The sequence below is a fragment of the Gracilinanus agilis genome, chromosome X (genome assembly GCF_016433145.1).
Source record: "Gracilinanus agilis isolate LMUSP501 chromosome X, AgileGrace, whole genome shotgun sequence".
In the NCBI taxonomy this organism is placed as follows: Eukaryota; Metazoa; Chordata; class Mammalia; order Didelphimorphia; family Didelphidae; genus Gracilinanus; species Gracilinanus agilis.
Window position 1 is genome coordinate 31721620 of NC_058136.1, and position 26297 is coordinate 31747916.

The 26297-nt window shown below is 47.3% G+C and overlaps 1 protein-coding gene and 1 pseudogene across 1 annotated transcript in view; both read left to right on the top strand.

The window, feature by feature from the left end:
• GPR50 (G protein-coupled receptor 50) overlaps positions 1 to 8321 on the top strand; it is a 30068-nt gene extending 21747 nt beyond the window's left edge. Inside the window, exon 5 of the mRNA XM_044682790.1 lies at positions 7453 to 8321. Within this exon, the coding sequence (XP_044538725.1) occupies positions 7453 to 8321 (869 nt within the window). The remainder of the gene's footprint in view (positions 1 to 7452) is intronic.
• A 6901-nt stretch (positions 8322 to 15222) lies between these two features.
• LOC123253624 overlaps positions 15223 to 26297 on the top strand; it is a 118266-nt pseudogene continuing 107191 nt past the window's right edge.

Below are 26297 nucleotides of genomic sequence, written 5' to 3' on the forward strand. Positions count from 1 at the left end.
CTCTTGCCCTTCCCCTTTCCTTTCTCCTCTTCTTCATCCCTTCCTCTCTCCTTTCCTTCTTTCCCTCCCTCTCTTTTTTTCTGTTCTCTACTTTTTACAGTAGAGTACTAGAAATCCAAAACCCTTGGGTTTGAGTTCTGCTTTTCAATACTTTAATACATTGTCTGGTGTCTGTGAGCAGATCTCTCTACCTTTTGAAATTACCCCATTTATAAAATGGAGATAATACTTACTCTTTGGAACTCATAGCTTTGTGAGGATCAAGCAAGAACCTGTTTGTTATGTATTTTGCAACCAGGTTTTTCAATATTTCAGATGCTTATGACAGCCTTCAGGCACCTATGGTGATCCATACTTTATGGTTATAGCCATAGAGTACTATAGAGAACATTTGACACTATTATCACCTAGGAGCCAGAAGAGATCTTAGAGCTCAACTAGCCTAAATTCTTCATTATATATATAAGCAATGAGGGCTAGACAGGAGAAATTTTACATTTTAGTTGCCCAAATGGTGATAATCAAAATCAATGTCTTTGCCTTTATCCATTTCCCATTTTTCACAGTCAACAACAGTTTATTGAAATTGGTCAGGTTGGAGTTGTTTGTAAGTCCAGGCAGTACCTTCTTATCTTTGTCTTTCTTCTAATTTGGTATTGATTTTGAACTTTCCTCTAACCAGTCATTGATCTGCCTGCACACAGACAGATGATTCTGAAATGACTCCCCAGTAGGTAACCAATCATTTCCTGCCTGTTAAGATATACTCAATTTCATTTGTTGTGACATTATTCAGCCCTTCCATTTAGCTGCAACTTCTTGGTGTTTTTGATCATAGCAAGAATGCAGTTAGTTTATCAGATTGTTGGGTACTAGAAAAGAATTTCTTATTAAGGTGATTCCAAGACAGAGTTCCCATTCTGCTACTGCCATTTACTACTTGTGTGACCTTGGACAAATCACTTAACCTTTCTGGGCTCCAGTTTCCTCCTCTGTTCAAAAGATGGGACTTGACTAGATGGCCTCAGAAGTTCCTTGTGGCTCTCAATTGAAGAGCCTACTAGCATCAGAAAGAATCCCATTTAAACCTCCTCATTTTTAGTAGTTCTAACTTTTCACATCCTTCTGCCCCCATCACTGCAGAAGCACCAGATGGCATATCAGTCTCATTTGTTTCTTGGGCCCCCTCCGCCAGTCCTGTCCCAGTAGCTCATTGTGGCATGGATGCAAGCCTGCCACGGAATGCAGGCTCTGGAAGGTTCTACCAAGATAGGCTTTGGTGGCACCATGGATTTAGGGGGTCCAGTATCAACTGGCTTAGCTCAGTAACCAGAGTCTCATCTTCAGAAGGTGGGCCATTAGGCAGTAAAGTCTATGGTGATGGCAAAAAAGCTTGGCCTCCTTTAATAGAGGCATAGTATCCACAAGGAAGGAGATATGTGTGTGTGTGTGTGTGTGTGTGTGTGTGTGTGTGTGTGTGTGTCTGACACAACGGGGGAGGAGGTTCAAGACAGACATCTTGGAGAGGTGGCAGAGTGCAGATGAAAGCATGGATTTGTCTTGCCTCTGAGATTTACTAGCAGTGGATTCTAGGCAACTGTATTTCATCTCAGAGCCTCTGTTTCCCCATCTGTAAAATGGAACTGATAATATCTCGTAAGGGCACCCTGAGGATCAAATGAGACCTTGAACAACAAGGGAAAGCCCCTACTTTGCAAATGTGAACCCACTGTGTGTCATCTCCGGTATTTCTCATTCAGCATTCTTATGGATGAGGTCAAGTCTGAGCTGGGCAGGAGGTTGAATTTCCTAACAGGTTGGAGGGGCTCCTTCCGGAGTGAAGGGAGTTCCTTTTCAGTGGAGGTCTCCAAGCACTTTGGTGGGGGGGGGCAGAGAGGGTTCCGGCTCGGCATGGGCTGGACTCCCCGACCTCCGTAGTTCTTTCCAGCCCTGTGATTCTTGGAAGCTGGCTGTCAACCTGTTGGGGAGCCCAGCCCAATGGTGCCTAATCATCTGTGGCTGATGGGAGACTTTGCAGTGACAATTTGTCCCATAACTTCTCGGAGCCCCCATTAAATACATGGCCCCGTAGCCGCAATTTGCACCATCAATTGCCGTCATTTTTCTTTCTCACTGATTAATCTGCAGGAAAGATGCAAACCCGGGTTTTGCTTGGGTAAGCAGTAGCTGTGTAATTACTCCTTACAGCTTTACATCTGTTGTAGCGGTTTGTAAATTCTCAGCATGAAATTAAACCGCCTCTGAGAGCTTGGCTAGGAAATATTTCTGGTTGGGAAGTAAGAGAGCCAGCAGGCAACCTTGCAAACGAGTGATGGCAATTTAGCCGCTCTCCCAGAGTTCCATGGAGCCTCCTACCCTCCAGAGAGCCCAAATGAATCAATTCCGAATTTGGTGCTCTTCCTGGGCCTGTTTGCAAGGCTGCTCTCTCCATGGAGATCTCTTCTTGGCCGGAGGACAGCGTTGCGTGCGTTCTTTAATGCATCCATTCATTCGCCCAACATTTATTGGATACTTACTGAGCACAAGTCCCTTTGCTGGGCACTCTTTTGTTCACCCTCATTATCTTTCCCTATTTTTCCATTTCACTAATCGCATCAGAGGGGCATCTTTTTTCCTTTTCCTCCAAGAGGAAATGGAAACATTGGGGATGCTAACTGTTAGATGAAGCCACACAGCTCCTTGGCTAGAACATACCTGAATTGGTTTTTTTTTTTAATAGCTTTTCAAATACCGCCCCCCCCCCGCCCTCTCCAACCAGCAGAACTGCTGCTTCCCACAGCATTCCCCACCCCAAGGTCTTGAAAGGTCTCCCCATCTTGCAGGAATATTTTCCAAAGCGTCGCCCGCCGCCCGCCCGGCCAGCCGCCCGCCACTAGAAATTACCCCATTAAACGGCCATAGCTTTTCCCCTGGAATTTCTTTGAGCTGTGAACTGACAGCCACATTAGGGGCAAGTCACAAATTATGAAGCCTGAGCGTCCAGGACAAAGTAGAGTGTTTGTAATTAAATACACCTTCTGGTTATTTGTGTACGTGTCAATTGGAAGAATGTCAGAGCTGGAAGGGACTGGAGAGGTCACCTAATCCTACCTTCCAGCCCCCCTCCCCCCCATTTTGCAGATGAGACAAACAGATGAGGCCCAGAGAGGGGGGAAGAGACCTGCTGGGAAGCTGAGGCTCTGCTTTTTCTAAGGCCAGTTTGCTGGGGTGGGGGTGGGGGGGAGAGAAGAATAGCAAACTGTGAGCTTCCTCAGGGTAGGGATTGGGCCTTATGGAGGTTTGGGTCTTCCCTAGTCCAGCCAGAGAGTCTGGATGGAGGAAGAAAAATATCCAGCTAAATTAATAGGCTACCTTTTTTAATGATCTGCCCATTTGTCACTAAGTTATAATTAGGCATAAATGCTTTGCTGTTTATGTAAATTTATGCAGAGCGAGTGGGTATTATTTTTGCTGGGCTTTGGGGGCCCTTTTTAGGTAGGTAGAGTGGGGGGGGGAGCTGAGACATGACTTCAGTTATCCTGGAGGACCTGGGCAGCCAGTCTTCCCTTCTTCCAGCAAGGGCTATCTAGGGATCTGAGGGCCACACTTTCTGCTGGTTCTGACCTCAGAGGCTCTCCTACCAGCTTCTTATTTTAGACTAAAGCTGCCCTATCTAGGCTTTGTCCCCTTAAGAAAGGTAATGGGGGAAATGCCTATCACCCTGGGATGCCAGAGTCTGCCTTTCCCAGGTTTCCAACACCTTGAGATCAGTCTGTCCCGTCCCATCATTTTGCAGACAATCGATCGGGGAGAGGGAGGGGAATCAATTTGCCCAAGGTCCCATGGCCATTTAGTGACCAGAGAGCCCAAATTCCCTTCCCAATTGCCAGGATCCTATGTTATCTCTGGGCCCAGTCAGCAAGACCCTTCCAAGAAAAGAAAACCAGCCTTTATCACCTTTGAAAGAATCACTTTCCACCCTTTCTCACACTCACCCCTCCTTGAAAGAGAGGTGTGTGAAAGAGGGGGAGCAGGAAGAAGGGGATGGTGATATGGTAGAAAAAATTACCAGAAGGCAACTTGGGAATCCTTGGTTCGGATTAATCCTGGCTCTGCCACCAGTTGACCTGGGATAAGATGGATCCCTTTTCTGAGCCTCAGTTTCCTCCTCCATAAAACTAATCAGCTTTGGCCCTCAGCAAGGTATTTGTTTTCTCCACAAAATGAGGCGGGGTCACACCAGATATTTTCTAAAGTCCTTCTGTTCTCTGCTTCTGGTTCCATATGAAGATCACTTGCTGTGTTCTCCTGGATTTATTCCACTCCACCCCACCCCACCCCAAATCCCAACCTCTTTTAAAATCTATTTAAAAGATTTTCCATTTTCCTTTTTTTTTTTTCAAGGATAAAATGGAACACTTAATAGATTTAAGTAGAAGCCCTGGTTGGCAGGAAGATTTTTCCAGAAAAATTTTTTTCAGACAAAATTAGTTCCCTTGTCTACTATCTTTATATTCTTTGAATTGGTTTTATTTTGTGGCAGTGGCAGGTGGCTTGAAGGGCTTTGCATGTGCCAAGAAGGGTGTCTAGTGCCCAGGGCACCCTGCTCTCTGTCCCAACTACCCACAGCCCCTCTAGTGTATTCACTGAGTGCTCAAAATCTGCCCAAGGGAAGGGCTATGCCCAAAGATGGGGAGGGTGGACACGGTAGCTGAACGTGGAGGACTATGCAGGCTCCAAAATAAAAATAGGCTGCCATAAATCCATCAAGACTTAGTCCATAGATAATCCGGTGTATGCTCCACTAGATCAGACTCTGCTCTTGGAAAGCAGTTTAATATTAGCATCTAGTTTATCATTGGCCTGTGAACAGAGTCCTGATATTTTTCTGCTAAATATTTGTCTGATTAAATTAAATTTTTTTCTGTGATTACATTTCCCAAGGTTAGTCCCCTTGTACCTCTCCAGGCCAAAGGGCTCTGTCCTCCTGGTTTCCACTTGAGAATCATTTCTTCATTTTCACACTCTCTCTACAGCGCTCTTCTAATTTTTTTTCCTTTTTGCCCCCATTTACCTTTAATCCACAGAACCATTGTTTTTCTCTGTGCCCCCAAACTGAAAAAAAAGGATGGTCAAATGCCACCTACTTCACTTGTTGATTTACCTATCGGGCAAATCCCATACCCTTCCTGAGCCTCAGTTTCCCCTTCTGTAAAATTTGGGAGTTAGACTGGATGATCCCTAAGGTCTCGGCCGGCTCAGACATCCCATGTCTAGATAGGGCCCATAGCACTCTCATCTAAGACTGACTTGGAAAGGATCAAGAACTCCGCTTATGATGTTTCCTGGGAAATGGAGAGAGAGAGGAGCTTGTAGACCTCGAAAGACTAGAGTAGGAAATTTGGGACGTCACAACTGAGTGTTTCCAAATCAAATCCGGTGTCCCTTTTCCAAACCCAGAAGCACAGCACATGCTGGCCCCCAAACAAACGGGCTAACGATGACTGACAAATTACAAATTTTCCCAAATCAGTCTTAAAGCACTTTGCTCCCTTGCTGTAGATTAAAATCCTCTTCAGAAGAGTAACTCTTAGAACAAGAATTAGTGACCTTGATTTATACAACAGAGTTCTGGTGGCAGTCTGGGTACTGGGAATTTATTTCCAATCACAGAAAAGGGTAATATGCAAAAGATCGAGCAGTGGCCCTTGATCGATTACCAACATCAACGGATCTTTAATCATGCCATCCTTAGTCTGCCTCTGAAGGCTGTACTGCTTCAGTTGGATGTGCCAAAAGCAAATTGTCTTGTTGGAAGTCAGAGCTTCCCTTAACTGGTTATGCTAACCTTGCAAGACATCACTCCAGGCTAGGGAAGGTCAAAGGGAAAGATCTGTCACTGCCTCAGAGCCTACGTTGGTGTGTGTCTAAGGGTGACCTTGTTAATGGACTTAATTGCTCAGCCAGGGCCAAAGGATTGTGGGCCACAGCCACAATCTTGATTTCTGAACAGAGGAAAATTGCTTCGTCACCTTCCTCTCAAATGCCCCCTCCCTCGCTAGCAAAAGGAAGATGACCTGAGGGAAATACCCAGAAGGGAAGGGAAGGCTGCTCTCTTGGGGACCCAGGACAGTGCTGTGAGGAAGAACACTTGTCTGTGTTGACCAGGCTCTCTGCCTCCAAGCACCCTCCATAAGAACAGCAGAGCCCCTTTGGATCCTGAAAGAGTTAATAGACATCTTTAAATGCTTACCTTCACCCAAGGAAGTAGCTTAGGGGCATCATCCCCTGTAAGCCATTTTCCCAGAGTCTTTTCCTCTTTCCTTTCCTTCCGCCCCATTTATATCTGATCCATAAAAAAAGCTTTTTAAGAAAATGGCATCCCTAATGCTCTCCTTTGCAGCCATTTATCTCCAGTTATATTTTTGTCATTGTCTTAATGATAGTCCAGAGAAGAGCGCAATTCTTCAGACTGCATGGTTGTGAATTTCATTAAGCCTCCTGGCTCTGGACCTGGAGTCCAGCCCTGTGGCAGGGAGCCTTCTTGATTTGCAAAGGAGACCATACTGCTTTAGAGCTAGGAAGAGCAGATCTCTATTTGCCATGGGGAAAATTCTGAACTGTGGAACCTCTGGGATGGAAATGGAGCCCTGACACCAGGGCCTTGGGAAGGGCTGTGCCTTTGTCTTTAGCACCCTTCCTTCTTCTTCCTCCTCCCCAAGGGGCCCAATTCCCTCAAGTTGTCCCTCCCTGAGCACTTCCTGCCTCAGCTTTCTGAAAAACGGGGACCCGATCTGACTTCAAAAAGTTAGAATCTTTGGTTTCTGTGTATACATTTTTGGGAGGGGGCCGCCGTTGTGGGAATGTGTCCGAGATCTAGATAGGGCCCATAAGCACTCTCGTCTATGGAAGTTGCAATGCTCGCCCACCTCTTATTGGGGAAGAGGTAGTAGTGGTGGGAGGCAGCAAGATGCCCAGGTTTTGGGGACAGTGTGTACCAGGCTGGTAGAACCTAGATGCCGGCAAGTCCACCCAAGTGAAAAAGCTTTGAGGATGGGACTTGCTCGGGATCTCGTGGGTCTGTTCGCGGAGGACCAACCTAACTAAATATGGAGACAGAAGCTCATCACTGGAGAGCTGGGCCCCAGAGGATGAATTTGGGTGGGTGGGTGGGGGTGTATAGTACTATATGCTGCCAGATATGCTCTCTCTAAGTCTGCAATTCCATTAGCTATGAATGAATGAGTGTATCTTTCTCCACAGTTCTGTCAGCCCTGAATTTCATTGCTTTGAATTTTTTCTCTCAATATACTTCAGGTCTTGTCTAATTTCAACTGACCTTTTCTATAAATTAGTCTTAACTCGATGAGATTTTAATGCTCTTCGGTTGATCCTTTTTCTTCCTTCTTCTCTTTTTTCCTTCTGTTTCTTTTTTCCTCCCTTCTTTTCCAGGGAACATCTTTGTAATCAGTTTGTCTGTGGCCGACATGCTTGTTGCTGTGTATCCTTATCCTATGACCCTGATTGCCATCTTGAACAACGGCTGGACCATGGGAAAACTCCACTGTCAACTGAGCAGCCTGATTACAAGCATTAGCGCTGTTAGCTCCGTCTTTAACATCATGGTGATAGCCCTCAACCGCTACTGCTACATCTGCCATAGCCTCCTGTACGAGAAGATCTTCACCGGAAGGAACAGCATCCTCATCCTCATCGTGACCTGGCTGATGACCATGTTGGCCCTCATCCCCACCTACTATGTGACCACCGTGCAGTATAATCCCCAGGTCTATACTTGCAGCTTTGTCTACACTTCCTCTGCCTTCTACGCCTTTGGAATGATGGCCCTCCATTTCCTCATCCCCCTGACGGTGGTGGCGTTCTGTTACCTGAGGATCTGGATCTTGGTCATTCAAGTCAATCATCGGGTCAAGGTGACCAAGCCAAAGTTCATGCTAGTGGACGTCCGCAACTTCATGACGATGTTTCTGGTCTTCGTCCTCTTCGCTCTGTGCTGGGGCCCACTGAATTTCATCAAGCTGGCCCGGGTCTTCGATCCTCTGGGCGTCGGCCCTAGCATTCCAGAGTGGATGTACATCGGGAGCTACTACTTGGCCTACTTCAACAGCTGCGTCAACGCGATGATCTACGGAACCCTCAACCAGAACTTCCGCAAGGAGTACCAGCGCATCGTCCGCAACACCAAGGAGTCGGCCTACTACTTTGTCGTTGACCTGCAGGAGCAAATCCATGAGATGAGGATGAGGCGCAAGCCAACCTATGCCGGGGCCAGGCGCATTCAAGGAGACACCTATCTGTGAAGACAGAAGTCTCGCCGTGTGTCCTTAGTGATGGCTAAGTGACAGGTCCCAGTTCTAAGTTTGCTCCGCATACTATACGCTTAAAGCTTGATGCACCGTACTTCTCCCTGCTCCGACACAAGAGTCTACACACACCCACAACCCCCCCCCACACGTACACGCCCTATATGCACACACAGACACACAAACACCCCCTATATGCACATACATACACACGTGCACCCCTATATGCACATGCATGCACACATATGCTCGACACACACCTACACACTAGATACATCACACCAGCAGGCTTAGAAGTACAGATTAGTGAGTGTGTTTTAGCTCATCGTACAAGTGTACCTTATACTTTGCGTAATAGTAGCATATCTTTGAAAATACATAATACAAGTTTAGAGAACTCACTCAAGTTCCCCAGTGTTTGCCATTCTGATTTCAAAGCTACTTCAGCTTTCTTTCCGATTGATCTTCATTTGTCAGTGGCTCCCCACGCTCGTCTCCTCTTCCCCTCTGCTCATCCCTGCTCCCCCAGCCTCTTGGCTAAGTGGCTAGTCATCTCTATATAACCAATTGATGTATTTGGGGGGAGCTCCTAAGGGAAGCTTGTGGTTAAAGCCTTCTGTAAATGAAGTATCTTTTGGTCGCATGAATATGACACCATAGTCATCTGTTTTGTGAGCGTGAATTTACATATACTTAAGCGGGCCCACCTGTGCTTCAAATGGCAGTCAAGGAAGCCGGTGAGATAATCCAGTACTTTAAATGAATGGCATCTTTCCTAAATTTCAGCTGCAAAATGTTACTCTGATGTCTACTGAATTCAATTGGAAAGCTCACCTCTGACTTAATTCTTAGTACAGGGCAGTCAGTCGGTCTAATGGTGTCCTGAAGGGTTTGGAACACTTCCCCTGAGCCCAGGCCATCAGGCAGAATTCCCAAGGGCAGACAGTACACTGCTGCTGCTGTTCTCAAAATGTCACAAGTAGATGGGCCCCCACAGGTCACCCGGGGCAACGTCTCCTTTAGAATCTCTGAGTGTGGGGTGCCTGGATCTGAGCAAGTGGTAGCTTTCGGGTTTTCCAGGAAAGTTAAGGTAGAGACTTCCCAAACAGGGTCTGCTATGCGTTCATAATTGAATCTTGCAACCACAGAGGACCCTGTCCGTCTTCTCTTTCCCAGAGCGGGCATAAAAATAGAACAGATGAGATCATCAGATTTCAGAAAGAGGTTTGGAGTGGAAGCCCAGTTTCAGGGATGCTCCACTGGGTAATGGCCAGTCCTCCTTGGAAACATCCCTCTCAGTTTCTGCCACCAGAACACACTTAAGAGAGACAAACTGAGCCCATTTCCATCCAGCTCATCCGTGTCCAGACTCGCACCAAGCACCCGATGAAATGCTTAAATATTGGCACGTGTGGAATAATAGAACGGACAGAGGAAAGAAAAGATTGCCGTCACTGACCTTGGTTGGTGGGGGGGAATGAGGTGGCGTTAGAGGGGCTAAGAGATAGTGGGAAGGGGGGAAATTGGAGTAGAGGGCCACTTTGGGGGTGACGCGCAAATTCCCAGGCAGAAACATGGTATGAGTGAAGATTTGGATAGGCTGACCAGTTCATGCTGGGAATGGTCAGAGGGAGAGAAAGCAAACCTGGGAAGTTTAGTTGGAGGAAACTAGGTGACTTTTCAAATGAAGGCTGAGCATATTCGGTGTTTCGGGGAAGTAGTTCAGACAGCGGCATTGTAGGCAGGGCTCAGACACAAATCTGTACTTGGGATTCAACCTGAGAGCTGCCCAACTGGCACTTTTCATAGTCCAAGCTCAAGGCAATCAGCCCCCAAAAAAAATATAGCGTAATCTTCTTTCTTCACAAAATAGACATACCTATTATGATTATTTATTGCTTAAGAAGTATTTAAGGAACAGATTCTCACATACATCTATTTATTATTTATTGCTTAAGAAATATTAATGTGTAAGGGACACATCTTTCCTTCCTTTATTTATTACTATCACGCCTATGTGATGAATTCTAATCTCTCTCTCTCTCTCTCTCTCTCAAACGAATCTTCAATTCAAACTTGGGAGTCACTGGACAAAAAAATCTAGTTGTGGCCCATTGCTTTTCCAAGTTAGATCCCCCCCAAAAGTTTTCTTAGTAGTTCGATTTGTTCCTTTCGTTCGGTAGGCATTCTACTGAACCACCACCATGAACATTCACCAGACCTATTTGTTTCTCTCGGTGGTGGCTCTGGAGAGAGAAAATGGTGGCCATCTCAAGTGCTAAGAGGCTCTCCTCCTCTTTAGCTATGGTACTGCTTGGGATCAAGTGACCAGATTCTTTCTCTGGAGAGTTGGCCAGGCAGGATTCAGTCTCGCTTAGGGCCACCACCCTAAATCTTTCAGTCACACTTAGGGCCACAACCACCCTCCCCATCCACTCCTTCCTCCTCCATCCCAGGGCTCCCACAGGGACAAATTTGCAAATTCACTCCCACCTTCTCTACTCCTGTGGATTTTACTAAAGGAAGATGGCACTTTAATGAAGGATTCATTACAATTCTATATTGAAACACCCACAATGGAATCATTCAAATCAACCCTATCTCCAGATGTTTCCACCTGAGCCTGAGGGGGATACCAAGAAGATCAAGAAAAGCCAGATGACGGAAACGATGCCCCAGTGGAGCCAAGAAGCCACTAAGAGAAGGAGCCACGGACCCATCTGGCACAGTGAAAGAGGGTGAGAGAAGCACGACCCGAAAGCTTAGTGGTGTCACACTTCTAACCAGGAGAATCACCCAAGAGAAGCTCCGAAGAATAGCTATCCTTCAGAAGCCTCGCCCCTAGTCTATACCACACTTTGGACTCCGGCCCCTTCCGGGGCTGTGAGGATGTGGGGTGCTAATCTTAGTGTTTCCTAATGGCTTTCTTAGTTACTGGGGTCCCCACTCTGACCTCTTTTCTCAGCTCTGCCACTCACTTTGCTGTCCCTGGGACACTGAATGGCAAGAATTTGGAATAGTTCAGGTGATCAATTGACAGGATTGAGATCAGCACATTTTAAAACCTAGATAGGGATTCTTTCATAAAAGTCAGGCGAGAAGAATAAAAAATTTAAATTTATTTAAAAGAATTCTATTAGAGTTGGATTTACTATATGAAATCATGCCTTAAAGCACTGGATTTTAATTATCTAACTGCCTTAAAAATTGTGTGTTTAATGTAACAATAAAACGTATTTTCGTGGCATTAGAAACAAAAAGGTGTGATTGACTTCCTTGAAACACTCGGGATACCTGGGCCAGGGTGGGTGGGTAGGGCGAGGGGAGATTCCCACTGACCTGTTAGGGAGTCAGGGTCAGCAGGGGCTAACAGGAGGCAAAATGGCTCAGACAGAGCCATCCAATCAGAGAGTCCTTAGCAAAGCTCCCCCTTTTCTGGAGCCTTACCATTCACCAAGTACTTTCCTCCTAGTAATCTGGAAGGAATAGACAGAGAATGTGTTCTCATCACGATTTTACATGCGAGGAAACAAGACAAGGAAAGGCGAACGACATGACAACTGGCAAGAAGCCCAAGTCAGAACTCGAGTCTAAGGGTTGGAAGGAACCTCAGAAGCCATCCGATTCAACCTAGACTGCCTAGGGAGAGGGGCAACTCCCTTCCTCCCCATAGCAGCCCAGTCTACTCTGGGACAAGATAATTTCTCAGACTAGCTAGGTCTTTCAGGGCCCAGCGGGAATAGAAAACTGGCCAGGATTCTCACGGGGTAGAGAAAGGAAGAAACCGGACTCATGGCGCTAGGAGAGACTTTAGAGACGATCTGGTCCAGGAGTTCTTAACCTTTTTCTGTGTCGTGGCCCCCTCTGGCAGTCTGGTGAAGCCTAGGGACCTTTCCTCAAAATAATGTTGTCTTAATGCATAAAAGAAAGTACCGGGACAATAGAAGAAACCAATAATACTGAAAAATATTTTTTTTTGAAGTTCACAGACTCTAGGTTAAGAACTCCTGATCCAGACCAATCCCCTTGTCTTACAGATGAGGCCTTTCGGGAATTGGGAAACGATGGGATGAAAGTGCTGGACAGGGAGCCAAACCCCAAATCCTGCCAGTGGCAGAAAGAAGCTGCCCTCAATAAGCCCGCGTTGCTGTCACTCACTCACTAACTAACTAACACGACTAACTTGCCCAACATTACCCAGCCAGGTCTTGGCGGAACTGGGACTCAGACCCAGGGGCTCCTGACTCAGAGGAGGGGGCCAGGGCACATCAGCCTCCTCCAAGTCAGCTGCCCAAACAATCTTCCCAAGGCCCAGAGCTAATCACATCACTTCCCTTGCTTAAAACTCTTTGAATTGGCCCCAGTTGCCCCTGGCTTACCATAGGAACTCCCCTTTAGGCTCACGATAGGATACGTCACACCCAATTCAATATAACTCATGGTCCAGTAGCCCAAACCTTGGCCTTCTACAGACTGGATTGAGCCTTGGGAGTAGTAGCCCCCAAAGAACATCCAAGACTTGCTTTACCCCATCTCAGAAGGCAGCTAGAGGAAAGCTTGGGGTCCCGGGCCTCCAAAAACGCGGGTAAAAGGAAGCCTGGGTTCCATTACCATTCGTTATTTTGCCCCACAGAAAACACAGAAAGAGCCAGGACCCAGAGTAGCCCATAATCACCATGATTCTCTCCCCTGAACCCCAAGAAGCCTCCTTCTCGTTCTTACTGGGGACTCCTAAGCACAAGCGGTCCCTCCAGGTCTACTGGGAGCCCTGGGAGGGGGGGGGGAAACAAAGTTGCCATTGCTAAATAGTGGGGAAGCCCCCTCACATTCTGGTGAATGCTGCTTTTGCTCCAGAGATGAATACAGGTCTCCAGCTATATGATACTACCCTGAGGGCTTGGACTCCCTGGAAGTCACTAGAAAAGCATCCTTCCAACACGCTGGTGAGTCCCATCATCACCTCCCCTCCCCTCCCCAGGACCCCATATAGGCAGGCACCAGGGTGCGTTGTGTGAAATTATTTCCACCTCCGAAAATTGGCATATGGTCCAAATCCAGACTTGACTTACTGACCCGGACCTTTAAGAAAGTGAGGGACCAAATGTTAATCATGCAGATTACACTTTAAGAGGGTGGTCTAAGTACCTTCCTTTCCCCCTAGAGAGAGCTGGTTGTGAATTCAACTTGTCCCAGTGCACCCCTGTCCAGAGATTCAGCTCTCCTAAGGGTTCAGACTTCTCCTGGCAAGAAATCAGACTTGGAGCTGCTAGAGAGGCAACCCCTTTCCCATCAGGCCTGCATTGTCTAAATGATGCCTTACCGGGCTTTTGCTCCCCAGTTATGTGACTTTAGGCCCTTGCTATTCCCCCAGCTCTAGAGCCCCTCGAGGTGGTCTGTCCCCACCTCTCCCCGAGAAGTCTTACTGCCAAGATTGCCTCTCCCTGCCCCCTCCTTCCCCAGGGTGAACTTCCCAAACCCTTTGAGTTTTGGCTAAGCAAGGCCATCCTTTGTTACCCCGGGCTTTAGGAGCATGGGTCAGAGACTCCCGGCTGGAAGGGACACCGTCTCCTTAGACAGACTCTCCTAGAAAACTCTAGATCGCTAGCTAGAAGGGCCCTCGGCAGATACTCCCAAGTCTTCTCTAGGCTCCTTGGCCCCATCTCCTTTAATCAGTCCACCATATGGTAAAACTTGAGACTCCTTTGCCACCCTGATTGCTTACATCTGGACCCCGTCCAGTCCAGTTCATTGGTCTCTCCTAGGCTGTGGAGCCCAGATCTGACCAGGGCTGGTAGGGTAAGCTGGGCCTGGGCAGAGGCCACTGGGACTCCCATTGCCCAAGTCCTGAGCACTAAGACTCTCTATGCAGTGGGTTCCTGGCTGCATGGGTGCCCCTCTCTTGAGCTCACAAGTTACACCACTGTCCCTCCAAAGCTAGGGTCAGAGACTCCCCCATCTAGGAGATGTGGGTCAGAACACACATAATTACCATATGGCTCTGCTTTATGGCTACCATCAGTGGCTGGGGTTGGGGTGAGGATGTATGTGTGGGCAGAATTCTAACCGGATCCATCTTAAAAGTGGGGGGGAAGGCAAAATGGGCAATAAAGGCAAAAAACAAAGCCTGTGATGAAGGCGAGCACCAAGGGGTGTCTCAGACAGCCCCAAACAACCAATTAATCTCCACTAGTTCCACAGCAAACTCAGAATGACTTCATTGGGCATGTGCAAACACTTCCACAATCAACAATTCCCAAACCCTGGAAATCTTCCCCAGTTAATTTGGGCTCCCCTGTCTGGCCTCACACCCCCCACCTCCTCCCCCAGGAATTTCTAACCTGGCTGCCCTGAACTTTTAAAATGTTAAAATTGTTAAATGTGTTGGCTGCTATATTTCAATTTCAATGGCTTCCTTTGTAATACTCTCTATTTTATTTTGTGCATTTAAAAACATTATTCTGAAAATGAACCATAGGCTTAAGTAGACTATGAAAGAGGCCCTCCACCACACACAAAAGGTGAAGAACCCCTGCCCTCCAGCAACATTTCCTAGCCCACCTCTGGGCTCTTGCACCAGTTGTCCCTCATGCATGCCTGGCAAGAATGGACTCCTATACCTCCATCTCTACTTGAACCCTACAAGGCCCACAGCTGGCGTAAGTGCTTTCTCCTTTGATTTTATTTTTATATCTTCTCCTTTGTATTGTACGTCTCCCCCAAACCCCTCAACTCTGTACAAGGGAAGTCTTCTGCTCATCTTGCATTTTCGGTTTAGGGATCCCAGCTCCAAGCACAGGGCTTTGTATGCAGTAGGTACTTAAAAATGTTTGGTAGGCTAGACTGGGGTGTTCCATTAGGGCCTTGAGTATTGGGGTGGGGGGAGAAGGGGGCCTCAGCAATGGTCAAAGGGGCAGAAATAATGGTCTTTGAGGAACTGTCCCTGGACACTGGGAGTGGGGGGGGGGCTTCCTGGAAACTTTACTATGGTAAACACATAAATGCTAATTGAGAACCTGCCTCTTCCCCCCCCCCCTTTACATAATGCTCCCCACCCCAACCTGAGCACCCCAGGCTCCCACATAAATGCTAGCTCCCAACAGAGAATGAGATGCCTTCATTCTCATTCATAGCTCAGGTCTTATTCATAGGTCTTAGGCCCAAGTTCTCTTCCCTCCCCTACTTAAGAGACTGCTAGTTCCCCTGGCTTCCAGTAACTCAGCTCTTTAGTCTAGTGCTGTTTGGGTGGGGGCAATGCCCAATATGCCTAAGGCCGAGCCTGCCGCCTCCACTCCCTTCCTATAGGACAGAAGCCCATGTCCTGCCCTTCTGAAGAACTAGAATCTTCCTGAACTCCAGTCCCTCTTGTGGGGTCCTCAGGCACCTGCTGCCATGCTACTTCTCTGCCCAGACTCTTGGGCAGTGTGACTCCCGAGACTGTGAACCGCTGGATCCGAAGCCAGTACTGCCACTTAGAAGTCCTCAGGTAAGTCCCCTTCTTCCCTGGCTCAGGGTCTTCCATCTGGAACACTGGGAGGGAGGGGGAAAATTAACTATCATTTACCTCTTCTCTAAGGTCCCCCTTCCAGTTCTAGACCTTATAATTAAAATACTGCTTCCAGCAGTCTTCCCCTTATCCCACATTGAGACCTTCCAAATGCCCAGTGATGGACTTTTCCCTAATTCAACATACACTTAAGTGTGCTCTGTATGGGCCAGTCATCTGTGGGGGAGAGAGAGGCCAAAAATAGTTTATGCCCTTATGGGTATGGGTGTGGGTGGTGCCCTCACAATATTCTGGAAGCTTGAGCTGACCCTGCCACCCTCTGGAAACTTCTTTAGCTCCTCTGGCATTCTCCTAGTAGTCAATGGCCATTTTCCTAGCAATACTGTTCCCTCCACTTCCATGAGTCCCCAGTCCTCTTGGGAGTGAGCCTGTGGTCCTACTGTGTCCTCTATCTAGGTGCCCCACTGCATCTCTGCAGGAGAGGAGTCACTTAGACAATTAGCCAGATACATGCTGGGTGCTAATAAATGCTGGGCAAATAAGAAGGGGAAAAACAAGGGCGGAAAAGCAGGCCCTGCCCCCTAGAAGGCCCCAATCTAATGGGGGGGGGCGGGAGGGCTGCTGGAATACACAACATGCAAACAATTAGGCACAAATCCCCTAGGGACTGACAGGATAAATGAGAGGCGATTACATGGGGAAGGCACTAGGATGAGGGAGGCTGAGGCTGAGATTTTAGCTGAGATCAGAAGGAATCTAGGGCAAGCCAGGAAGGAGATGAGGAGGTAGAGTATTCCAGGCGCAGGGGCCAGCCAGAGAAAATGGAGCTGTCTTCTGCCAGTCTTTAAAAGGCGAAGAGAGGATTTCAGATCTAATCCTGGAGGGAAGAGGGCACCACTACTGGAGTTTGTGGAATGGCGTGGTGTGGTGTGGCGTGGCATGGGGTGCGGTAGGGTGGGGAGAGTCACATGAGCCTGACCTCCACTTTAGGGGGATCACTTGATAGCTGAGTGGAGGGTGGACTGGAGTGGGGGGTGGGACTTGAGGCAGGGAGAAGACCAGCAGGCTGTTGCAATATTCTGGGCAAGAGGTGATGAGGGCCTGCAACAGGTGGTGGCAGTGTCAGAGGAGAGGAGCCATATAAGAGTTGGTCTCAAGGCAGAAGTGCCAGAATGTGGCAACAGATTGGACGTGAGGAGTGAGAGAGTGAGGAATCCTGGCTGAGTGCTGGGTGGGGGGTGGCGGGGTTGGGTGGGGTGGCGCTGCCCTCCACACTAATAGAAAGTGTGGTGAGAAAGAACAGGACTGGGCAGTGAGCAAGCATTTATTAAGCCATTACCTAAGTGTTAGGCACCGTGCTAAGTCCTGGAGGGCCACAGGGAGAAGGGAAAAGACCAGCCCTAATCCCTGCTCTCAAGTAGCTCACAATCCAACAGGGGAGACAACTTGCAAACAACTAAATTGGAGCTAATCAAAACTGAGGGGAGGCACTGATATTAAGTAGGGTTAGGAAAGGCTTCTAGTGGAAGATGCCATCTGAGCTGAGACTAGAAGGAAGCCTGGAGTGGGGAAAGCATTCCAGGAATGGGGGATGCCCGGAGAAAGTGCTCGGAGCCTGGACGGAGTATCTTGGATGGAGTAAAGAAGACTGGAAAGGTAGGAGGGGCTGTCTTATGACTGGCTCTAAAAGCCCAGGAGAGGATTTCATATTTAATCCTGGAAGGATCTGTGGCCACTGGTGCTTGTGGAATAGGGTGGGGGAGTCCCTATAGTCTACTCTGCCCTTTAGGGAGGTCACTTGAGGGATGGACTAGATTGGGGAGAGATCCACCAGCAGCTATTAAAATATTATCCAGATGGGGGGGGGTGGCTGGGTTAGAGGAGGAAAGGGGGACATATCACAGAGGCGGAATCCATAGGTCTTGCCCAAGATTAGATTTGGAGGGGGGTTGAGAGGGAAGTGGTGGAGCCTCCCCAGATGATTGGGAAGTTGTGAAGAGGGAGGGAAGGGATTAAGGGGAAAAGATACTGAGTTCACTTTGGACCTGTGGGCTCTGGGGACCTTTCTTTTTGTCAGGGGCTAAGAATAGATTTAGGGCTAGTTCATCCGGTCCCACCAGTCTTATTTTTCAGAGGAGGAAACTGAGGCCCAAAGCCATATGGAAAAAAATTAGGAGCAGAACTAGGATGATTAAATCTTACTGGTAGAAAATTCCTCCCCTCTTTTCTCCCCACAACTGAGGAGTTAGTTCCTTGCTAGACTCCAGTAAGCCTTCAGGAGACCATTCCTCTGGGCACCCTGTATTTCTTGATCTGTTCTAGCCTGCCTCTGTTCTACTTGGGCTGGTCCCCTTTGAGCCATTCCATTCAAATTCGTTGAGTGTTAAGCTCCTGCAAATGCTGCTGCCTTCTAGGCCCTTACAGTCCTCCATTAAACTATCTGAGGCTGCCTCTGCCCCCCCCCCCCATATTCCAAAGTCCCCTGATTAAGTCTGAAGCAGAACTTGTTCTGGCCTCTCAGCCATTAACTTTGAGACAGACTCCAATGGAGGCCCTAGCTAGCTCTGAAACCTTCTCTTGCCTGGGTCCCTTGCCTAGTTTCACAGCACTTCCCATGCTGGCCTCCGCCCCCCCCCATCCCCTCCCATGCTCTTCCTCAACCACGTGGTGCAGAGGGATTCTCCACTCCCCTTCCCCCACCTCTCCTTGGCCAGGGGAGCTCAGGTTTGTGATTCCCTCTAGTTCAGAGAAGTCCAAGGAAGGCTTTCTACTTCTCATCAGGGTTCTCTTTCCTGGTAAGTAAGGTACCCCTGTGCCTGGCCCTGCAGACACTGTTGACTCTCTAGGACCTTAGAGAGCCCAGCCCCCTGTGCTGGCCTTCCCAGCCTCACTGCCCACTTCTCTACGCCAGTCTACCCCCATCCCTCCCCAAGGCCCAGCCGGCCGAGAAAGGCTCCTGATTAAAAACGCTGATAAAAACCATCTTAGATGGAGCCAGAGAAAGCTCGCTTATCTAATTTGCCCAGGACACAAAGCTAGGAGGGTGCTTAATATGATGGCAGAATCAAGACTAGAGATGGGAGAGGAAATTTCCCAGGGTTCAATGTAATGTCTTAGGTGGGGTGAGGTGCCCAAGCCTGGCGGCTCGGGGGTTCCGGGTGGGCAGCAAGTTCTAGACAAGGAAATATGCAGGGGAGGTGGTATGAGAGACATCCGGATCATGGAGGAGGAAAACAAGCTGGGCTGGGCACATGGGGAAAATGTGGATGGGTCTGACCTGGCTTCCATTGGTATCCCAGAAGAGTGTGCACACCTTGAGTGGCCCCCTAGTGAAGAATTGTGGAGGAACCTCTGGGCAAGAGTTGTAGAGATAAGATGGGCTGCAATCCACATTGTTGGGGGGATACCCACACTGGAGAGCTCAGAGAGCTGCTGCTGCTGGGGTTCCCTAGGACTTCTTTTATAACTGGTCATAGTCAGTCCTCAATTCACTGTGACACTGATGACCTACTAGTGTCCTGGCCATACCTCAAATGGCTGCTGGGTGCCATTCTTTCTGAGCACCAGATTTGAGAAGGGCTGCTGACAAGATGGAATATGTCCAGAAGAGGACAGCCATAAAATCAATGAGAAGCAACTGAGGTTAACTAGTTTAGAGAAGATGTTGGGAGAGGAGCAACTCTTGTGGGCAGTGGCTGTGGCTGTGGGGGAGAAGAGCTCTCCAACGCCTGTTCTTTGGCCCCTGAGAGCACAAGGAACAATGGGTAGAAATGGAAGGGAGCTAGAATTTAGCTTGGAACAAAATGAGCAAGTCTCCCACTTCCCCATCCCTCCATGGGACCTGGCTCTTTGCCATTCAAGTGTTGTGTTCATACAGATGTTGAGGAAAGGCACACTCTAGAAGGAAGGCCGGCCTGAATGATCTCCCATTTCTAGGATCTTAATATTAATTTCTTATGACAATACATTCTCCCTTTCTTCCCCTTTCCTTTTAAGGTGGGCAAAACCTAAAAAGAGTTATTGCCAGACAGCTTACTAGACTAGCCCGGAGGGCCAAATCCCCAACTAAGGATGGATTTTCCATTTCAAAATAACAGCCAAACTTTGTTTTAGAATGTAAAAAACCATTCTTATCTGGGAAAGACTCAAATCCGGTTACCCCTGTGCTAGCCATTATTATTATTATTCTACAGGATCCGGGTCCTTTTCTTTCATTAGTTCTTTCAATTGTGATGAGGTCCAGGCTCTTTTTTTTAGTCTTGGCTTGCTAGGAGTTTCCCAGTTGGTTGTTTTCTGTAAGAGGATACATTACATTTTCTCATTTTTTTGATCTTTTGGTTGTTTGAATTTTATTTTATTTTATTTTATTTTTTTGTCTTATGGAGTCATTAAACCTCCTGTGTTAAGCTGTTGGGTCTCTGAATTTTTCCTCTCAAAACTCTCACTTCTTTTCCAGTTCTTTTCTCCAATGCCTCTCGTTTCATTTCTAATCATTTTAAACTTATTTTCTATGAATTCTCCTTGATCTTGTGGCTAAACTGGGTCATTCTTTGAGGCTTTGATTTGGAGTTACTCTCCGTTCCTCGGTTTCTGTCTTAGATATATATATTTTTTTGTTTATTTAATTAATTTAGACTATTTCCCCATGGTTCCTTGACTCATGTTCTGTCCATCCCCCTTCCTGGAACCAACAAGCAATTCCACTGGGTTTTACATGTGTCATTGATCAAGACCCATTTCCGTATCATTAGTATTTGCACTGGGGTGATCTTAGATATCTTTCTGATATCAAAAAAGTTAATTCTATCATCCTTCTCTAATTGAGACTTGGTGTTAGATCTGGCTTTTGTACTTCTGGCAGGGATGTCATATGGTGGCTTTGTATGGTTTGGGCCTTGTTTTGGGTTCTGGAGACCAAGTTCTTTGGGTATTGAGTGCCTTGTTCTTCAAGGATCACAGAAGGAGCTTAAGTGAGGGTCAGATCTGGGGCTTAGTCCAATCTCTGCCCTCCTGGGCTTTCCTAGTTGTTTCTCAGTTGTTAGGAATTGCCTAACTCCAGTCTAGGCAACATTAACTTGTCCCTGGGTGGTGCCAAGTCCAGGATCTGTCCTCGTGGTCCTGGGCAGTTGGCCCGGCTTTATTCAGAGCCCTGGGATACAATCCTGGTCCATAGCTCTTCCACAGCACCTGCCCTAGTCACTTGCCAGTGGGTAGAATTTATGATCTCAGTCCAGAAAGACAAAGCTAGCAGTTTCCCCTTGGATTTGTCACTACCCAGTCTGGGGCTCTGCTGAGGTCTTGGTTGTAATTGTGGAGGGAGCTGGCATGTCCGGCTTCCCCCAATCCCACCATCTTGGCTGGGCACTCCACATTTCTCCCAGTAATTTCTTTATGCTTCTTGCTCCCATTTTCCTTATTGAATGTTTCAAATCCACAATTTATTATTTTTTTCTACTAAATCAATGGTTATTTTGGCAAAGGGAAGTCCTAATGAGTAAACTCCCTTTACAGATGCAGGAAGGCACTGGCTCTCCACCTTAGTGTCTTGGAAAGTAGCCCTAGGGCATGGAGATCTTAAGTGAATGAATGAAAAAACATTCATTAAGCCTTTCTGCCCCTGCCAAGCCCTACACTGACTTGTCCAGGGTCACACAGGCAATAAGCTGCTAGCTGAGATGTTATTACATACACCCAGAAAAATCCTAGAATGGTGTTGGCCTCAGGCAGTGCAAGTTGTCTAAATGCTGGGACTAGAAGACTACTCAGATTCTACCAGGGTAGAATCTACCAGCTCCTTTGGCTGGCAGAAACCAATGAGCTTAGCACCAAGTTAGCCAGGATCATTCATTCAAATCCAAAGCTCTATTCTTCCCTTCCTCATTCTGTTCCTTCAGTGTAGACTCTCTTTGTCCGTTCTCAACTGATTTAGCATAGAAAGTTGATTTGCGGGTGGCCCTACTGTGGCAGAGCTGGACCTAGAATATGGGGCACCTTATTCTAAGTCCAGGGGGTTCCCCAGCCTGAAACATTTTTTTAAACCCATACCTTACATCTTAGAATCAATATTGGGTATTGGTTCTAAAGCAGAAGAGTGGTAAGGGCTAGGCAATGGGGGTTAAGTGACTTGCCCAGGGTCACATAGCTAGGAAGTGTCTGAGGCCAGATTTGAACCCAGGGCCTCCCATCTCTGGGCCTGACTCTCAATCCACTGAGCAACCTAGCTACCCCCAGGAAGATCTTTTTAAATTCAATCTGACAGACAAGCACCAGGTATTGTTTATTAGCCCTGCCTTGCCTTTCACCCCCTCCCCCAGCTAACTGGACTTGCATCCATAGGCTCTCTTCATAGCCTGTCTTCTCCCCAGACTATGGGGGCCCATCTTGGTTTTTTTAGATGGGCCCTCTGCTGACCTTGATTTCTCCATTTCCTTGCTTCTTAGCACATTCTTTTCCTTTTAGTGTTTATTCAGAAACACAATCTTCAAAAGAACTCCCCCACCCCCTTCCTTTTCTAAACTCCTCCACTCCTGGTGCATGCTGGTCATTGTTTAACAACTTTTAAATTGAATCTACATTTTTTTACATTTTCTCTCTCACCTTCTGAAGTCCATTTTACAAAACAAACCAGGCCCCAAGCCCCATTGGAAATCCTCACATTGAAATTGAACTAAATTGGCCGCCTCCCTTTGTTTCCCCCAGACTAAAATGATTGGCTGGTTACCACTACAGCCTAGTTCCACAAGGCTTTCAACTTCAGTTTTGTCTTTTTATTTTTTATATTCATTTATTCATTCATTTATTTATTTTTAAACCCTTACCTTCCATCTTGGAGTCAATACTGTGTAATGGTTCCAAGGCAGAAGAATAGAGGTAAGGTCTAGGCAATGGATTAAGTGACTTGCCCAGGGTCACATAGCTAGGAAGTAAGGCCACATTGGAGCCTAGGACCTCCCTGTCTCTGGGCCTGGCTCTCAATCCATTGAACCACCCAGCTGCCCACTTCAGCGTTGTCTTTCACTCTTCATCCCCCCCCCCCCCCATCCAAGATCCATCCCCAATCTTGTTCTTTCTACTTTCAGGATCTCTGGGTCCCCCTCTGTCCACTCACACCCACCACCCTCATTCAGGCAGGTATTAATTGTCTCGGGCCTGGACAGTTGCAATGGCCTTCTAACTGGCCTCTGCCTGAGTCATTTACCCATTCCATCCACTTAGCTGCCAAGGGAATTTAAACAAATCTCAGGTCAGAGCCTGCCACCCCCTTCCTGCTGGCTTACAAAGACAGACAAAAGTCATTCCCTGCTCCCAAGGAGCTTGGAGTCAAACACGCAAACAACTCTGTACAAACAAGTTCTATACAGATTGGAATTAACTAGCAGAGAGAAGGCACTGCAAGGAAGGAATGGGGAAAAGACTTCTTCATGTAGCAGATGGGATTTTAGCTGGGACTTGAAGGAAGCCAGGAAGTGGAAATGAGGAGGGAGAGCATCTCAGGTATGAGTGGCAGCCAGAGAAAATACCAGGAGGCTGGAGACAAAGCAAAGAGGTCAGTGTCACTGTTTCTCCAGAGAGTTTGGTGGTGGCAGTGGCAATGGTGGTGGAGGTAGTGGGGGGGGGAGTATAAGGTGTAAGAAGGCTGGAAAGGTAGGCAGGTTAGGTTGTGATGAGCTTTGAAAGCCAAACAGGATTTTCTCTTTGATCTTAGAGGTAAAATAGGGAGCCATTTATTGTAGAGGAGGTGATTGGTCAGACCTGAGCATAATAAGATGTGAGCATGGCTCTCTTACCTCCAGGAGTAGTATGAAGCCTTTCTGTTTCACAGCCTGGCCCATTTCTACTGTGCTCCTTTTTTTACACTCCCCTCCACACTCTGATTCAACCACACTGCCCTTCTTGCTGGTCTTCCATCTCCCATCTCCATGCCTTTGTGCTGACTGTTTCCAGGGCTGGAAGTTCTGCTTCCCACCTTCTGCTGTAGGTCTTTCCCCACTCACTCCCCCCTTTAGCTGCCTTATCCCCCTATCATTCTCTTCCACCTAATCTGTATATAGATCTTCTCTGTACATTATTATTTCTAGGTTCTTTCCCTCTGTAGGCTGTAGCTCCTTGAGGACAGTACCAGACAGAGTTAAGTACTTAGAGAAGTGTTTCTTGACTGGACCTAGGAGGGATTAGGCCCTATGATTTTTTCTAAAACAAGTCTGAGAACTCTTGGTTTGGGGGCAGCTAGGTGGCTCAGTGGATTGAGAGATAGGCCCAGAGATAGGAATTTCTGGGTTCAAATCTGGTCTCTTCCCAGCTCTCTGTGTGACCCTGGGCAATATACCCAGCCTCCATTGCTTCGCCCTTAACCGCTCTTCTGCCATGGAACCAATACATTGTATTGGTTCTACAATGGAAGGAAAAGGTTAAAAAAAAAAGAACTCTGGGTTTGAATCTGGGACTCTGCCACTGGGACTTTGGGCAAGTAGTTTCTCCTTGGTGGGCCTGGTTCTCCCCTCTATAAAACATTAGATGGATTCTTCCCAGGTCATCAAGTTTGTTTGGGGCCCACCTCTACCTCCCTCACACATTTTCTGTTTTATCCTCCTTCCTTCCTATTCCCACATCTTCTAACCCTGGGCTGCTGGAGTCTAGACACCCTAGGAAGAAAGTCACCCATCAAATAATTTTAGCCTTAATGAGTTACCCAGCCAGGATCCATTTGCATTGTAAAAGGGAGAGAGAACACCTTGTGGAAAAGAGGAAATCTTTTACTAATGCAGATCAGCCATTCAGCTGGGAATAGCTAGGGACTTTTGAGAGGTTCTTCCAGCTAGGAAGGATCTTGAGGCAGGACTTACTTCCACCTTCCTGACTTTTCCCCATGCTGCCTCTTAATTCAGGCCTATTGTCACCCAAGAAGGGCCAGGATGGAATCCTAGATAAAGAACTGGAAGGGCACACATAGGAAATGAGACTAGATTTACAGTTAAGTCTAGGCTTTGTCTTAGGTGAGAGATGGTAAGGGCCCAGACTAGGGCGGTGGCCCAATCTCCAAGTAGGAACTCCTGGAGTGCTGGTTGGTTGGTTTTTGTTTGCCTTTATATCCCCAGGGTTGGCATGTAGGGAGCCTTTATGCTTGTTAATTGGCTTTGTTAATGCCTTCTCCCTCCTCAAATGATTTAAATATTCTCTCCCTCCCCAGGAAGGAAAGCTCTAGCATAAGGAGGGTCCTTTTCTGTTTGTCTTTGTGTCTCCAGTGCCTGTCAATCATATCTAGCACACAGTAGGCACTTCCTTCCTGTTTGTGGACCAATAATGAATGGCAGGCAGCCGCCAGGCCTGAATGAATGAATGAGGCTGATGGTATGAGTACTACTCAGTCTGCAAAATTTGCTCGCTCTCTTTCCAATCCATTTAAAGCACAGTATGGGGCTTTGCAGTGCCACCACTGAGCTGCTAAGCCATTACATTCAGCATCCAGCACTGGCTGCAGGAGCCCAAGGCTGCACTCAGCACTTCAGAAGAGTCAGGGCAGCCAGACAAGTCAGTGCTGTGTGTCTGGCACAGAGAGGCGACTCCCTTGAACCCCACTGCTATGCTGGGATCCAGGGGCCACAGGCGTTTTCCAGATCAGGAAGCTAGGTCACAAGTACAGCTGCCCTGGCCAGAGCTGGTCTAGAGTTATTTGGAGTCTCATTTTAGACCAAAAGGCTGCAGAGTGACTAGGCTGGTGTCAAGAGACCCTGGGGAAGGGGGGGTGTCCACAGTCCTGGGGGTGTTGGAGAAGGCTGAGGGGGAGATGGGCTAGCTATCTTCAATGAAAATATCTATTGAAGGGTCCTAGGTTCAAATCAAAGGCCTCAGACACTCCCAGCTGTGTGACCCTGGGCAAGTCACTTGACTTGCCTATCCTTACCTCTCTTCCACCTATAAGTCAATACACAGAAGTTGAGATTTAAAAAAAAAAGAAATGGAGAAAATATCTACTGAGTAACTACTATGGAAAAGACACTGAGGATAAAAATGTGTACACACACACACACATATATACAGATGTATACGCAAATATGTGCATATGCGTGTATATATAGATTGGGGGATTGGTAAATGTTTAACAACCAGCTCTATCAAAAAATGTTTCTATGCCACAAGTTTCATCTACATTATTAAATTTTTTCATTACTTACATCAAACCCCATTTGGTAGTTTGCTAGTTTTCCTGCTGAAAATTTTAACAATTGAGTTGCCTGCAGGTAAGCGCTTACGTGTTCATATGTATATGTGCATATACACACCTGTAGATCCCTTACCCTCCTGTGTCTCACATTTTACTGGTGGAAGTAGAAGATGGGGATACGACATATTCAGAGATAAATGGAAGGTAATGTGAGGAAGGAGAAAGCTCTAAGGGTAGACTAGGGCAGAGAAGGCTTCACAGAGCAGAGGCTGGAGAGAGAAAATTGGTTCTGTTGGGGATTGTTTCA